General features: G+C 45.2%; 1 protein-coding gene across 1 annotated transcript in view; it reads left to right on the top strand.

The window, feature by feature from the left end:
- The window catches only part of LOC126278440 (uncharacterized), a 94,625-nt gene that overhangs the window by 55,625 nt on the left and 21,431 nt on the right, over nt 1-17,569 (top strand). The window contains exon 3 of the mRNA XM_049978555.1: nt 6,108-6,327. Coding sequence (XP_049834512.1) covers nt 6,108-6,327 — 220 coding nt within the window. The remainder of the gene's footprint in view (nt 1-6,107; nt 6,328-17,569) is intronic.

The raw sequence follows: 17,569 nt of genomic DNA, 5'->3' as shown, positions 1-17,569 counted from the left end.
TCCACAGCGAACGTCTATCTACAGGTGTTCTGGGAACTGGGGTGATGCAAAACTTTTTTTGATGTGTGTATTATATTGCGTACCCCAGGATCATGTACAGATTTAATCCGTCCTTCCATTGCCACAGGAGTGTTCATTTTGGTGTCTGTGTGCTTGTGTATGTGAATATGTGTACCATTTCTGGAAAAAGAGCTACCGCTCGAAAGGTAGTAGGAATGCTGCTTTCTGTTATCCGTTAGTGTGCTTGACACACAGATCTGCTGCAGGTGAGTGGTTGCCTTTTCAGTATTTTATACACAAATTTAAGTATGTATTCCTACTACTATAGTTTATTGCCATAATATAGGACGATTCAGAACGAATGCGGAAAAAAGAAAATATTCCTGTGAGTAGAGTAACGATTTTGTTTCAGACATACACATACCGACTGAAAAGTTAACTCCTGCTTTAGTATAGCAAAAATGAAACAATGAGAAACTGCCGTTGTTGTTCATCGTTGCTGTTAGTATTCAAAATGGTGGCAGCCACAAAATAGAGAGCATATTTTATATACGCCAAATCATCATCAATTATCGTTGTCCAAAAGAATCTTCGGACCAAGTTCGGTAAAGTGGGACCACACCGTCTCAAGATTGTCGAATGACAAGCAATTCGAGGAGACAGGATGCACACGCAAGAAGAAAACCACAGGGCGGCCATCCGGTGAGGGCAGAGTGGTGGAAAACATTCGTGTGGTCTGTGAAACAAGCGCCAGAAAACCGTCGCGTCGTGTCAGCAGGAAAGTGATGTGACGAAGCAATAGTCTGGCGTGTGTCGTGCAAGTGTCAGCAGCTCAAGGCTTACAAAACTCAAAACCATCCGAAAAACCAAAACTTAATGAATCCACCGAATAACATCCAACCCAAAAATTTGGTTTAGTATGGGACAGTAAATGTGGTTCCTTTGTTACTGAAAGACAGTGGGTTTCAGTATAACCGTGAGATTTATTAACTAAAAACAAAGAAATCAAATGATACAAAAAACCGGATATATAAATTCGCAAATAAATAAATTTAGTGGTTTAATAACAATCAGTTACCAATGTTGAATTGGAAGCCTAAAAAGTGACTATGGTTCTCTATCATCTGTTGTCAAAAGGACGACAAAATTCCTAACTGACGGAAATAATACTACCGTGGAACAGTGATTGAGGACCAAAACAAATGAACAGAGTCCACATAGAAATAAGGTCTGCTACGCCACAATGCGGACGTACACACTGTTGAGGGCATCACGGTAACTCGTGGAAGAGCCTACTGTGCCGGAGCTGGTAGTACATGAAGCGTGTGCGGAAAGCTTGCAGCGTCGAGTTGATCGGCAGGCAGCTGTCAGGGCTGCTCACACCTCTCTGGCATTTTGGATGAGATTCAACAGCTGAAAAATTCCTGTGTACAGAGAAACTGCAAAAAATTAGTGCCCTTCGATCCCACCTAGTCGAAAGACTGCCAGTAGTGGCTCGTTGTGGATCTTAACGGAAATCGCATGCATACAAATCTGCGCGCAACAAACCCTCCAAAACGCATCCCAAAATCCTCCCACAATCGACAGGCTTGCCACCAAAATTTAGCCGCGCCTTGTTATGTCAGCAACCATTACTGACTGTGCAGTTCTAAGAAGGCCCCACCAAGGCGTTGTGCAAGCGAAATGCCGACAGGCTGAGAGAAGGCGCCTACCCCGCCGTCAAGAAACTTACGTAGCGCCAGGGTGAAAGCCCCGCTGCCCCTGCACCGGGCGACACAGAACCCACCGGCTGAACCTCGCCGGCTGCTGCAGTGGCCGTCGCCAGGCTGCCCTCCTCCAACTCCACCCCACTGCCAGCAGCCAGTGTCCTCCGTAAGACTGCCGTGTCCGGCGTGCTTGAGCTGCACAGAGTGCTCATAAAACGGACCCCCGAAAAATACACGGAAGTGAAGAGAGTGCCATCACCCAATTTTATCAGAACAATAAGCAGTTAAAGCTCTCAGTACCCAGTCACGTGTTATGCAATCTCCTTACATGACCTGCTCCCGTCGGGAACAGCTCGTGTGGGCAATTAAAACTGAAAGACGACAAGCCAGGTAGCAGAGTGAACAAGCATAATTTGAGAATACACTAAACCCACGTGCTTGTCTGGAACATGAACGTGATTCTCCGAAACGTAATGCTTTCTACTCCATAACCAACTCCGAAGTCGTTAGTCTTGTCCTTTTCGCACAGTCTACCGTTACAGACACAAACTATTTCGATATGCTTTTTCTCTGGTTGTTGCTTCAAATGACAGAAGAGGTGCCCAACTTCATTTTGTAGCAAGACGAAGCCCCCCCCCCCCCCTCCCTCCCACATATTTGGCGCAACCTCATACGTAAGCACCTTAACAAACATCTTCCACATGGATTAGTCATGCTGGGTGGAATGATGTGCCTTTCATGTTGTGGTCCCCCAGGTCACCTGACCCAACACCAGTGGCTTCTCCTTTTGGGGATGTGTGAAGGACGTGCTTTACGTACCCCATTTCCACAGGATGTACAGCGGCAAAGGTAGCAGATAGTCCGTGCGGTTAACTCCATTGGAACGGTCTGACGGGAAATACAGACGAGAGAGGCATCTGCTGCATCACAAATGGAGCCCATATCAAACAACTGTGAATATCTGTAGAACATTGAGAGTTAATGTTTCAGTCCCTATGTGTATTTCGTTACCGTAGTCACAAGACTGCTTCATTTTTGTTCCATTAATTTTGAATCACAGTGTTGGTAAAATTTCTTCGATTATTAATTTTTGTGGCATGTCAATGTCAATGTTCAACAATGTGGATACAACACCCGCATTTACTTAACCTCGCATGTAAAATTTTACAGGTGCAAGTAAAAACTTCAGGCTTCCTGTCATTCCCCAATCGCGAATGCAACGGGAAGAAACCTTAATACAAGTGCAACAACAAGTACCCTGTGCTTCACACATCCTAGTGATCCGTAGTGTGTAGGAGTAGGTGGAGGTGTGTAAAGACAAGGGTGAATGACTGAAAGGAACTAACTAAATGCTTTTGAGCCACATTACAATTAAAAAATAGGTTCTGTGCATGAGAGGCAAGGATCCAAGCTTGATTTCAGGTCTGAAGAGCAGGGTTATTGTGGTCAGAAGTGAATAAGTACGTGGATTGGACTACAGAGCGTACGATTATTACTTGTGAATCTGCACCTTCGTACTTCCACTGTGTACTCACTGTTCTCTCAGATTTTGGGCTCTCAGCCGCAGAAACTCTATTTCTTGAACTAATACTTCGGCAGTACAGCTTTCGGTCATGTTGGAAGAGAGCTGACATACTGAGGCTTTTTGTGAGATGGACTTCTTGTTGTAATGATTCCACACTACTCTGTATGCCTTGTAGAGTTTAGTTTTTCTTTTTTCGTTTGAGTCTGTGTTATGTCCGTTCTTTTGTAGCGTTTCACCGAGGTATTTTATGTTTGCCGTTTTGTGAATCGTGCCGTACTTTGTGTTGAGGGATTAGAGTTTCTTTGTGCTCATAAACTGTGTGTTTTCGTAAGAGATCTGTAGGCCAGTTTTGGAAGCGATTTCGTATAGTTTTTCAATAGCTTCTTTGGTTTCGTTTATACCTTTCGTGACCATCAGCCAATAGTCTGCAAAATACAGGTATTTAATTACTTTATCTAACACTAGACCGAAAAGGAGAGGTGAGAGGCCATCGCCTCCTCGGACACCTTTGTGAATTTCAAGGGTCTGATAGTTACCGACAGACCGAGAGAAAAGATTTCTTTGACTGAGAAAGTTACTTAAGAAGTACAGTACTTGACGTAACAAATAGGAGGGATTACATGTTTGCGAGAGCACAGAATTGGACGTACAGAGGTAGACTTTACGTATACAATGCACGAAAAAATCAAAGTTTCAATTAGAATACCTTTGACTTTCAAGGAAATAATGAATGTGTTCCATTTTCAAGTGGAGATAACGCAATTTCTACTTGATATCTAGCACCATTTTTGCACATCAGTTCAATACTGTGCTCGGACTGGATTGAAAAAAAGGGAGGAGGACACACTTCGTCTGTTTTCATCATCTCTTGTAACTGCTGGAGATAAGGAGGTGTCTATCAGAAGTGACGTAATTTGACACCATATTTTTCCACATCATTTCAGTGCTGCACTTTGACTGGGTTAGAAAATAAGGTAATTCGACACAATTTAAGTACTGTACTCTGAATGGTTTGAGACAGGGCAGTGAGGGGGGTGTAAGATATATAGGGCAAATGGTTTGTTTCCATGAACCTGGATTTTTAATACTGGACTGTGACTGGCTGGAGATTAGTAGGGGAGTTACAGTTTTGATTTCCTATTATGAAATTTTGAGTATTTACGCTATCTTAGATTATTCAACTTGCTACGACTGGCTGGAGATAAGGTGTATTGCACTGGGTCCTTCGTTGGAGGTGGGGGTATAAAGCAGACAACTGGGCAAATTCCGCTATTTTGATCGTCTGGAGAGAAGGAGGAGGTGAAGAGGATGGGCGTGACTTGGTGTTTACGTTGTAAATAATGTAATTTGACAAAGTTTTAATAGTGCTTTCTCATTGGTTGGAGACAGAAGTGCGTGGGGTACAAAGACACGACTGATGAGTTTCCAATATCTTGGGATGTTTATTACTGCGCTGTGGTTGGCTGGAGATAAGCAGGACGCAATGGGGATGACAGGGAATGGGCAGGGTTTTTAAATTTCCTTTAATCCAATTGGGCTATGTACTCTGTCTTGGATTTTTCAGCACTATGATTGATTGGAGCTAAGGAATACTGCATTGTGTGATTGGTTGAAGTTGGACCATTTGCGCCGTCTTGGATTTATAAAACTGCCCTATGATTAGCTGGAGATGTTGGAGAAGGGGCGTCGTCGCCAACGGGTAAGGGCGCTACTGGTAACAGTAATGTTGTCGCAGGCCCTGCTGCTGCTGGTAGGCAAACCCGGTGCAGAGGTGAAGGCGGATCGAGGTCGCGACGTAAGTACTGCTGCAGTGAGTGACATTGTCCACAGGTCTACATCTTTTTGCCGCTTTATTCAGCGCATGTTCGAACTTGATTTACTTTGACTGATCCCTTTTTTATCCGACTATTTCTTTTTCGGTACTCTGACTTTGAGCGTCTGTATTTGTCGAGGTATTGGTCGCTTTGACACAACCTGTTAATATGACTGTTTGAAGACTCATTAGCTGTAGCTTACACGTTGTGCAAGGCACTCACTACTGCGTCACCCCGGCGGCGTGGTGCCCGTTCACAATGCAGCTCTCACCATTGCCGCCGTCCCTCCCCCGACTGAGCCATCTGCAACGGTACAGGTCAAGTTCTCCTCCCCCAATCTAGAACCTGCCCTTCGAGCCCAGTGAACTCGCTGTAGAAAAGTACTGTATCGACAATGGCTGCTCTGTCCTGCACGACAATGTCGACGTCATCATTATGGCTACCTGGTGATGAAGAAGGCAGTCGAACTTCGTTTAGCTAAGAATTTAATAACGGAGAGCGCAGTTTCAGTCTGAACAGAAGAAGGAATCAACTTGCCAATATGCCTGTTATTGAATCGATATACCGTAGCTGAGTCGGCTTAATCTGATGCCTGACAACTGGAACCGGTTGTGAGTAGCAGCGGGCCTCCCTGAACCTACAACGTAACGTGATTTTGGATAGGTCTCTACGGCAGCGCCTCAGTGTTGTCACAGCTCTGTAGACGGCTAGTGTTTTGCCCTGCATCCTTTAGTGCTTCGCAGCTGATAGCTGGCAACAGCGCTGAGAGCTGTCAGTGATCTTGAGCCGTCATGAAGCGAGAATCTAATCACAGATCCCACACAAATAAAGCACCTGGTCTCGGAACATTGTCTCTGGCCCTAGTATTCGATGCCCCTAAGCGCAGTGATGTGGCTGTAGTTGTGAAAATAACAGATGCGAGTGGTGTAGCTCCAGTCGACATGTTCCCCCGCAAGACGGCCGAAAGGTATCCTGCCGACATAGCTGTTCAAGAAATGGTATTCCTGCGGCTACACATTCCCCAAATGCGGGGGATCACTTGTGAATATGTTTGTCTTGCAGCGTTAGGTTCTGCGTTCGCTGGCGGAATTAAGTACAGAGACGAGTCGGACCTGGAGGAGGAAGGCGTGCAGCAGCGGCGCCTGGAGCGGCTGCTGGTCTACACGGAGACCCACACGGACGAAGAGCTGCGCACGCACGACGTCATGCTGGCCAAGGTCGGGCCCACCGGCTTCCAGTTCAACGAATACGTGCAGCCCATCCGTTTCACCAACCAGCGGCGGTAAGGCACGCCTAGCAGTGGTTTTATTCATACCAGGATGACGAGGATGTTGGAGCCTGCCGGTGTGGCCGAGCGGTTCTAGGCGCTTCAGTCTGGAACCACGCGACCCCTACGGTCGCAGGTTCGAATCCTGCCTCGGGCATGGATATGTGTGATGTCCTTAGGTTAGTTAGGTTTAAGTAGTTCTAGGTTCTAGGGGACTGATGACCTCAGATGTTAAGCCCCATAGTGCTCAGAGCCATTTGAACCATTTCAGGATGTTGGATATTCCGTGGTATTACTACTGAAAAGGTACCTTCCTTTTGTACAGGGTGTTCCAGACGTGTCGGTCACTAATTCATATATGGAAACTACAGGCCAAAAGTAGCTAAAAAACGTCGGAGTACTTCAACGAGGAGGATAGCTACCCAAGAGTGTGTCGTGAGTCACAGCAGTGTGTGGCGGTTTTACATCGGCAAATATTCTTCCTTATCTTCTCCAGCGATTGCAAGCCCTCAAAAATGCAGACTTCCCTCCTAGCGAGAATTTCTGCCAATGGGTGCAACCACAGAGGACCCTGAATTTGTAAGAAATGTGCTGTTCACGGATGAGGCTGGATTTATGCGTGACGATATTTTTAACTACCGTAACATTTGAGCCCAAGTCAGTGCTACTGCAGCACACGTATCAGGACATCAGCAGCGTTGTTCGTCGAACGTCTGGCTAGGACTACTAGGAGACCGCACCACTGGACCACACTTCCTACCGTAGGGACTAACCGGACAACGGTACGTGCGGTTTCTGCAGGCTGTACTTCCCGACGTACGTGATGATGTCCCAGTGAAGCAGCGCCTGAACGTGCGGTTCATGCATGACGGTGCTCCGGCACACTTTCATTTATGGGCGCGCCGGCTTCTAACTCGGACTTGCGGTCAACACTGGGCAGGTAGAGGAGAACCTGTGCCATGGACTCCAATGATTCCGGGCTTACATCCCATGGATGTCTGTGTGTGCAGCCATTTCAAAAGTCTGGTCTATGCTACCGAGGTCAACAACTCCCTTGCATAATTACGCGGAATTAAGCATCATTTACAGAATTCCTAGAACTGCCTGAGAGGATTGACAATTCGTTTCAGAGGCGAGTTCAGTGTTGCATGCAGACGCATGGACAACATTGCGAAAAACTACTTTAACGTTTGGAGATTCCGCGTGTTCCTAGACACTGATGGACAGCAACAGAAAATGTGTTGTATCTCCACAACGGTTGATTTGTGGACTTTTTCCTTGTACTTTCCACGTGTGAATTATTTACCATCATTTATGAAACACCCTGTATATCGGCATCGGCCTTACTGATAAAGTAGCACTACAGATGGCAAGAAAAAGGACGTGCATTACAAGGAACCCTTTGAGTGTGAGATCGCAAAAGGTCAGTGACGTTTATGGCATTTAACGCCCCACATATCGTCCAGCATGCAATCACAACATTGGCTGCTAATGGCAACCAGGGGGTCCGTACTGGAGGTATCCGGTGTCGAGCACAGCCACGGGCTATGGAGCGTAGTCGAACTGATAAGTCGACGAATAACTCACAACAGTGCTGCAGTAGTAGTGATGTTGATACAGAGCAGAGCAGTGGCAACGATGAGCGAAGCGAACATTGCATTATGTCTACAACAATTGCCGAAGTTGTCATTTCGTCACAAAGGAACCCAAGGAATTTCGCAGACTGTGAAAGTAGCAACAGATGAAAAACTGGCGTTTCTGCAAGATCAGTCAATGGAATGTATGGTGTCGTATACACTGGACTGTGCGGATGGTGCACATAGGGAGTACGGTGATGACGGTACGTGCTTAGCAAAACAATGTGACACTGAGACAGGTGTCTAGCCATGTAGCTCACCATCTTCGTCGTACAGGAAGACATAAATACCGTCTCCAGTGAAGCGCAGTAAAGGATAATCGTTGTCCAAGGAGCAGGCGGTAAACATAATTACGTACATGGAAGATCATGAGTGACACAGTAAAAAAACGATTATGGACAATTTCGAAAACGTCCACAGCAATATGAACGTGTAGTGTATAAGGAAATCTGCGGATGTTCAAGGGAGGAAAAGATGCACTTGTTACAAAAAGTGTCGTTTGCACCCTTCAAGGATGCTCGATACAGTTTACAGGTTGTGCAAGATAGTGACCTATGCACACCAGATAGAGCGTGATATAGACTACAGTCATATAAAGGAAAATAGTGAATGGTTACATAACTTCAAACAGTGCTATGGAAGATGTAAGATAACGATATTTCAATCAAAGCGTCAACTTAATGATGCACAGCAAATTGCGGAATCAGCCCTAAAATTTATAGATGAGACCAATCATGTTCCGGTACAATTCTTCCCTAGGTCTTCCCATCCACCTCTTTTGCGACCTAGTATTTTTCTCAGTATTTTTCTCTCTTATTTCTCTAGTTGTTCTGCCCCATTTCTTCCTAGTGTCATCATCTCAGCAGCATATGTACTGCATTCCTCACCGTTACCTTGTAGTGGCTTATCTTTGCCTCTGTGGCTATATTCTTTTTATTGTATATCTCTCTCGTCATACAGAAGGCTGACCTCATCTTCTTTATCCTCTCTGTTATTCTCTCCTTGCTCCTGTTCCTTCCTGTTATGAAGTGTCCAAGGTACACTCCTGGAAATGGAAAAAAGAACACATTGACACCGATGTGTCAGACCCACCATACTTGCTCCGGACACTGCGAGAGGGCTGTACAAGCAATGATCACACGCACGGCACAGCGGACACACCAGGAACCGCGGTGTTGGCCGTCGAATGGCGCTAGCTGCGCAGCATTTGTGCACCGCCGCCGTCAGTGTCAGCCAGTTTGCCGTGGCATACGGAGCTCCATCGCAGTCTTTAACACTGGTAGCATGCTGCGACAGCGTGGACGTGAACTGTATGTGCAGTTGACGGACTTTGAGCGAGGGCGTATAGTGGGCAGGCGGGAGGCCGGGTGGACGTACCGCCGAATTGCTCAACACGTGGGGCGTGAGGTCTCCACAGTACATCGATGTTGTCACCAGTGGTCGGCGGAAGGTGCACGTGCCCGTCGACCTGGGACCGGACCGGAGCGACGCACGGATGCACGCCAAGACCGTAGGATCCTACGCAGTGCCGTAGGGGACCGCACCGCCACTTCCCAGCAAATTAGGGACACTGTTGCTCCTGGGGTATCGGCGAGGCCGTCTTCCGCTCACGCCCCAACATCGTGCAGCCCACCTCCAGTGGTGTCGCGACAGACGTGAATGGAGGGACGAATGGAGACGTGTCGTCTTCAGCGATGAGAGTCGCTTCTGCCTTGGTGCCAATGATGGTCGTATGCGTGTTTGGCGCGGTGCAGGTGAGCGCCACAATCAGGACTGCATACGACCGAGGCACACAGGGCCAACACCCGGCATCATGGTGTGGGGAGCGATCTCCTACACTGGCCGTACACCTCTGGTGATCGTCGAGGGGACACTGAATAGTGCACGGTACATCCAAACCGTAATCGAACCCATCGTTCTACCATTCCTAGACCGGCAAGGGAACTTGCTGTTCCAACAGGACAATGCACGTCCGCATGTATCCCGTGCCACCCAACGTGCTCTAGAAGGTGTAAGTCAGCTACCCTGGCCAGCAAGATCTCCGGATCTGTCCCCCATTGAGCATGTTTGGGACTGGATGAAGCGTCGTCTCACGCGGTCTGCACGTCCAGCACGAACGCTGGTCCAACTGAGGCGCCAGGTGGAAATGACATGGCAAGCCGTTCCACAGGACTACATCCAGCATCTCTACTATCGTCTCCATGGGAGAATAGCAGCCTGCATTACTGCGAAAGGTGGATATACACTGTACTAGTGCCAACATTGTGCATGCTCTGTTGCCTGTGTCTATGTGCCTGTGGTTCTGTCAGTATGATCATGTGATGTATCTGACCCCAGGAATGTGTCAATAAAGTTTCCCCTTCCTGGGACAATGAATTCACGGTGTTCTTATTTCAATTTCCAGGAGTGTATTTAAATTTGTCCACCATTTGCACAGTGACTTCCAGTCTTTCCCAGTCTGCAGTGGTGTTTAATATCTTTGTCTTGTTATAGGCGATCCTCAGTTATACCTTCCTGACTACCTTAGTTAAGTTGTCGAGTTGTGTCTTTGCGTCTTCTTCCGTCTCACTTACTACTGCTACGTCGTCTGCAAAGGCTAGGCAGTCCACTTGAGCCCTGTTGTCCTTTTTGTCTCCCACATGGGTCTTTGGTATTCCCATTTCCTCGTTTATTGCTCTCCACTGCATGATCACTTCGTCCAGTGCTATATTGAACAACAATGGTGACAATACATCTTCCTGTTTAACACCAGTCTTGATCTCAAATTCTTCTGACAGTGCTCCTCTGAATCTCACCCTTGCTTTTGTGTCTCTCAGAATTTCTTTTATGAGTTCTTGTGTAGATCCATCAAGTCCTCTGTTCTTCAGGATCCTAACAATAGTCTGTCTGTAGATGGAGTCATATGCCTTTGTGATGTCCACGAAGGTTATTCTGTCTTTTTGCTTTTAAGGCCCTATGTTCTATCAGTTGCTTCAGGATAAATATCTGTTTTCTACAAGCTCTTCCCATCCTGAATCCCGCTTGGTATTCGCGAACTGTACTTTCAACCTCTTCTTCTACTCTCTTGAGCAATAGTTTTGACAGTACCTTGTATCCGACCTCTAGTAGCGATATTCCTCTGTAGTTGTTTGCATCTCTCTTGTCCCCCTTCTTATATATTGGTACTACAATTGCATTTATTCCATCCTTCTGGCAACTTCTTTGTTCTACAGATCTGGTGGATTATGTTGGTCATGTTGTCTATTGCTTTGTTTCCTCCCCACTTTATCATCTCGGTTGCTATACCATCATTTCCAGATGCCTTATTATTCTTTAGATCGCTTCTGGCAAGTGCGACTTCATCCCTGGTTGGAGGGCGTGTCTCTCTCTCTTCTGTATCAGTCCCGAGATCCACCTCGTCTATAGGTGACTCACAGTTAAGCAGGTCGTGAAAGTGCTTTGCAAAAATCCGACGCTTCTCCTTTGCACTAACAGCCAGCTCCCCTTTATCATCTCTTATAAACAGTTCTCTACCCTTGTATCCAATCAGACTCTTTGTGAATTTCCCGAAACAGTGTCTGCTGCTGTTTTTCCTCAAGTTGGTCTCAATCTCGTCCAGTTCCTGCTTCATCTTCTGTCTTCTGGTCCATCTTATTGTTCGGGACGCTTTCTATCTTGCTCTCAAGAAAACTTTCCATTTCTCCGGGTCCTTCTTGTTGTTCAAATATCTCCAGGCTTTCCTGCGAGTCTCTGCCGCTTCTTCACATTCCTTGTTCCACCACCAGTGCTTCCATTTCTTTTCTTCCTTTCCCCATAGTTCAGCCTATTTCGCCACATTTAGCTTCATGTCGTCCCATTCACTGAATGATTCGATTCCTTCCTCGTATCTGGATCGATTGTGTCTTAATTTGTGTATGTCTACCTTTATGTTTTCTGTTCTTCTATTCGTCTGTGACAGTCTGTCCCTGTTTGGAATCCAAAGGCACTTAACTTCTGTAAGATAGTGATCCGATTCTATTCTTGTGTTCTTCCTGACCTTTATGTTCAAGTTCTCTTAAGCGTTTGTCCAACTGATTGCTATGTGGTCAATGTGGAATTCCCCAAGGCGGATGCATGGATCTGCCCATGTCTTTTTCTTACACAGTTTGGCCCTGAAGTGTGTTGTGATCAATCTCATTTTGTGTTCTCGACACAGTTCTATCAGTCTTTCTCCATTTTTGTTTGTCCGCTGGTGTGCAGGGTACTCGCCCACTACTTATTCAGTGACGTTTCTGGATTTCAGCCGGATCATGTTGACTTCATCCCACAACAGTTCGGCTAGGAATGGCTCAGCCATCTTTAGGTGACTGTCTGCTGTCAGAGGCTGCTAGTTCACGGTGTCGGCTTTATAGCAAAAAACTTGCGCGGAGATGCATAGGCATTGGCGGTGGTCACAGGAGCTTCCTCTATCGAAATCCGCTCCCTCTGTAGGTACTGTTCGATGTGTGACGCGAGTCTTGGAGAGAAGAGAAATTTGTGGCACAACTTGACTAGAAGAAGGGACCGGTTGGTAGGACATGTTCTGAGGCACCAAGGGATCACCAATTTAGTACTGGAGGGCAGCGTGGAGGGTAGAAATCGTAGAGGGAGACCAAGAGATGAATACACTAAGCAGACTCAGAAGGATGTAGGTTGCAGTAGGTACTGGGAGATGAAGAAGCTTGCACAGGATAGAGTAGCATGGAGAGTTGCATCAAACCAGTCTCAGGACTGAAGACCACAACAACAACAGGTACAAGTCACTAATCAGTCAGTTTCATAGAGCTGAACTGACTCCACTCTTTCTCTTATGGACTTACATGACTTGAGATGACATGAAGCGGCTCAGTCATGACAGTGATTGACTGATACGTTTCTTGTTATTGTTTTGTTCAGTCCGAAGAATACTTTGATGCAGCTGTCCATGCTACTCTATCCTGTGAAAACCTCTTCATCTCCGAATAACTACTACAATCTACTTCCTTCTGAATCTGCTTACTGTATTCGTCTCTTGTTCTCCCTCTACGATATTTAACACCCACAATTCCTTCCAAAACTAAATTGTTGATCCCGTGATGCCTCAGAACGTGTCCTATTAACGAATCCCTCTTCTTTGTCAAAATGTTCCATACATTTCTTGTCTCCCCAATTCTATGACGTTCCTCCTCATACGTTACGTGATCAATCCATCTAATTCTCCATACATGGCTACACTCCACACAAATAGTTTCAGAAAGGACTTCCTGACAGTGAAATCTATATTCTATGTTAACACATTTGTCTTCTTCAGAAACGCTCTTCTTGCCATTGCCAGTCTACATTTTATATCCCCTCCTTTGATCACCATCAGTAATTTTGCTGCCCAAATAGGAAATCTCATCTGCTATTGCTTTAAGTGTCTCGTTTCCTAATCTAATTCCCTTAGCATCGCCTGATTTCGTTCCGCAACATTCCATTGTCGTTCGTTTGCTTTTATTGGTTTCTATCTTATATCTCCGCCCCCCCGCCCCCCCCCCCCCCCCATGAACCATGGACCTTGCCGTTGGTGGGGGGGCTTGCGTGCCTCAAAGATACAGATAGCCATACTGTAGGTGCACCCACAATGGAGGGACATCTGTTGAGAGGTCAGACAAACGTGTAGTTCCTGAATAGGGGCAGCAACTTTTCAATAGTTGCAGGGCAACAGTCTGGATGATTGACTGATCTGGCCTTGTAATTCTAACCAAAACAGCCTTGCTGTGCTGGTACTGCGAACGGCTGAAAGCAAGAGGAAACTATGGCCGTAATTTTTCCCGAGGGCATGCAGCTCTACTGTATGATTAAATGATGATGGCGTCCTCTTGGGTAAAATATTCCGGAGGTAAAATAGTGCCCCGTTCGGATCTCCGGGCGGGGACTACTCAAGTGGACGTTGTTATCAGGAGAAAGAAAACTGGCGTTCTACGGATCGGAGCGTGGAATGACAGATCCCCTAATCAGGCAGGCAGGTTAGAAAATTTAAAAAGGGAAATGGATAGGTTAAAGTTAGATATAGTGGGAATTAGTGAAGTTCGGTGGCAGGAGGGACAAGACTTTTGGTCATGTGAGTACAGGGTTATAAATACAAAATCAAACATGGGTAATGCAGGAGTAGATTTAATAATGAATTAAAAAATAGGAGTACGGGTAAGCTACTACAAACAGCCTAGTGAACGCATTATTGTGGCCAACATAGACACAAAGCCCACACCTACTACAGTAGTACAAGTTTATATGCCAACGACCTGCGCAGATGACGAAGAAATTGTTGAAATGTATGATGAGATAAAACAAATTATTCAGGTAGTGAAGGGAGACGAAAATTTAATAGTCATAGGTGAAAGGAATTCGAGAGTAGGAAAAGGGAGTGAAGGAAACATAGTAGGTGAATATGGATTGGGGCTAAGAAATGAAAAAGGAAGTATAAATTTAAATGTCAGGAAGTCGTTTCTGAAAGTATTTGTATGGAGTGTAGCCATTTATGGAAGTGAGATGTGGACGATAAATAGTTTAGACAAGAAGAGAATAGAAGCTTTCGAAATGTGGTGCTACAGAAGAATGCTGAAGATTAGATGGGTAGATCACATAAGTAATGAGGAGGTATTGAATGGAACTGGGGAGAAGAGGAGCTTGTGGAACAACTTGACAAGAAGGAGGGATCGGTTGGTAGGACATGTTCTGAGACTTCGAGGGATCACCAATTTAGTATTGGAGGGTAGCGTGGAGGGTAAAAATCGAAGAGGGAAACCAAGAGATGAGTACACTAAGCACATTCAGAAGGATGTAGGCTGCAGTAGGTACTGGGAGATGAAGAAGCTTGCCCAGGATAGAGTATCATGGAGAGCTGCACCAAACCAGTCTCAGGACTGAAGACCACAACAACAACAACAAAAACAACATGAGATGTGGGTCTTCCCTTATTAGACACTCGTTTTTGATCCGTGCTATTGCGCCTTTGCAATCAGTCCTTCGACGTCCACCTCAGAGCTCCATTCAAAATACATAGTATAATATCGTCTCAGAACACACCACAAACAGGTCAGTGTTAGTCATTCAGCGTAGTGGGCACCAGCGTCAAAAATGAAACACCACCATAACAGAGAGGGCAGCAAATCAGGATCATGTTAATCAAACAACTACATTCTACACTCGAACTGAGGCCGCAGAACCTGTGTATACCGGCGGAATTTATGTTATAGGAAAGCACAAAAACGGTCAGTCATCAATTAACGCCCCGCTGTAGGTGAAGGAATGACAGAAACCGTGGCGACGTGGCCACCAGTACTTAGGACTTGAATAACCCTGCAGCATCCATATGGGATGACGACGCCGTATTTCCTGTCCGGCGGTATACTTCAGGTGCGGCATATTTTCCACAGTCTGTCCGTGATCCAACTGTGCGCCAGCGCGCGGCGTGCGGTAGCTGACCTCTTCGCATGGGCCCTACAGGAAAACAAGGCTGCCAGTCCGGCGCGCCGGAAACATTCTAACGGCCAGCAACAACTCCCACTTCCTAACACACGTGGCCGCCACACTCCATGCGCTCTTTTCACTTTTCAAGCCTCTTGCTCAGCCAGATAATACACTCCTAACCAGAGAGGTTGCAGATACAGTCGGGAGGAAGTACTGACAACGTAGGCGGCTAGTGTCAACCTAGGCTCATAGTGTCGTACCAGCACAAAGAAAAAATTGTAGTGTGGATACTGGAATTAAAAAAAAAACCTCATATTACCTTTTAGCGTTATCGATTTAGCCAAGGGAAGTGATGTTTTTGTCAGATTATTATTCTATAACAAGTAATGGACATAGATGTTACCAATGTAACTTCACGATGAAAATTTTACAATTAGAATGGAAGAAGTGAGGCTATAATAACATTTTAGTTTATCACAATGACAATGAGAAATAATGATTGTTCACTGGCGATGCAGGCATTTCACTGTATTCTTTCATCTTCCTATGGTGTACTCTTGCTCATATTCCGTACTCAGTACAGGTTATTTTTTATGTTCATCCCATTTGGCAGATGTTATAATGATTCCTCACTTTGTACCAAATGGTTCAAATGGCTCTGAGCACTATGGGACTTAACATCTGAGGCTATCAGTCCTCTACACTTAGAACTACTTAAATCTGACTAACCTAAGGACATTACACACATCCATGCCCCGGGCAGGATTCGAACCTGCGACCGTAGCGGTCGCGCGGTTCCAGACTGAAGCACCTAGAATCACTCTCACTTTGTAACACTCACATCGATTAGAAGTAGGTTTATATTATGTAGCTTTGCATTTGTAATTATGAAGTGTTTATTCTTTGTTAGTTAAGGTCATTGATTGGTGACTGGAAATTTAAAGTTTGTAATGTATACATGGAAAAAGGTGAATCATTGTTTAAAATAATGAATTCTTATAATATGTATAAGTTTATAAAATAAACAATTTGTATTGGAAGCTGGTTCACGCTTAGGGCTCTTGTACTGTAAAATGTAAAAGACGTACGGAAGTCCCTCCACAACAGAAGTGGCAGGGCGCGATGTAAAGTTGGTTTTGGTGGTCAAACTGGGCGGATCCTTGGTGGTAACGGTACGCAGTCAGTGGCTAGCCGTTGCATGGTGCACATCGATGGTGCGAAGGGAGGCAATTGGAGGCAGCTTTGCATGGAATTTCACCTCAGATGTGGATCTGGCTGTTGCTTGGTCCTCTCGGCAATAAAGAATGGCTCTAATAAGTTGAATAACGGTTTCTAAGAAGAAATTTTATAGTGCATTCAAACATCAAGAGCCATGTGTACAGTTATCTGCCACGTGTCTTGGCACCACAACATCGCCACTGCTCCACTAACTTCAGGCACACAGATATGTGTCAGACCGTGGGCCAGGTAATGTGTGTGTGAGTGATTTTGATGACAACCCAGACGCTATAAATCAGTGTTTGGGGCCATATCTTTCATCCTGATCATGAACCTATGAAGGGTCCCCTCCTAAGTGTTCATAAAACCAAGTATCCTGTTTCAAATGAACTAGTGATTTATTTATGTTTGTCAAATGTGCAGGGATCAACAAAAGTGAAGTTAGCTAGAATTTTGCTAAAGTATTCTCTGCTTATTGCAAAGTATCGTTTTGCAAAAGTAGTGTGCTAGATTGTGTGTATGTTACTGTCTAAAATACCTGCTTCAGAGGTGATGAAGAAGACAAATAAGTTAAACTCGTTTCAAACATATTTTAGCCTTGATTACTATCATGAATGAACTTTTTTGTGTTAATTGAGCTCAGTGTTGAATAATTTGCCTTGAAAAGTAAAATATAAACTATCACATGTGAAGTTAAGAAGTGACTTTGTTTAAATTAAATTTTGCTACTGGAATAATCATAGAGTTTGACGAGTGATAATATACCAGTTTATAGGTTCCCACTATACTCTTAACATATTAGAAAGATAATTAGAATATTATTGCTGATAAGGAAAACAGATACAAGCAGAGAGATATGAACAGTGTAATCGTGATATCATTTATCTTTATTTGTGGTTTTTACGTGCCAGTTAAGACAGAGGCTCTTCAGGTCCATCTTAAGTCCTGCACTTTTTGCTTTAACATTTCAGTAC

Source organism: Schistocerca gregaria, chromosome 6 (genome assembly GCF_023897955.1).
Source record: "Schistocerca gregaria isolate iqSchGreg1 chromosome 6, iqSchGreg1.2, whole genome shotgun sequence".
Lineage (NCBI taxonomy): Eukaryota > Metazoa > Arthropoda > Insecta > Orthoptera > Acrididae > Schistocerca > Schistocerca gregaria.
This window is presented reverse-complemented; position numbering and strand designations above follow the sequence as displayed.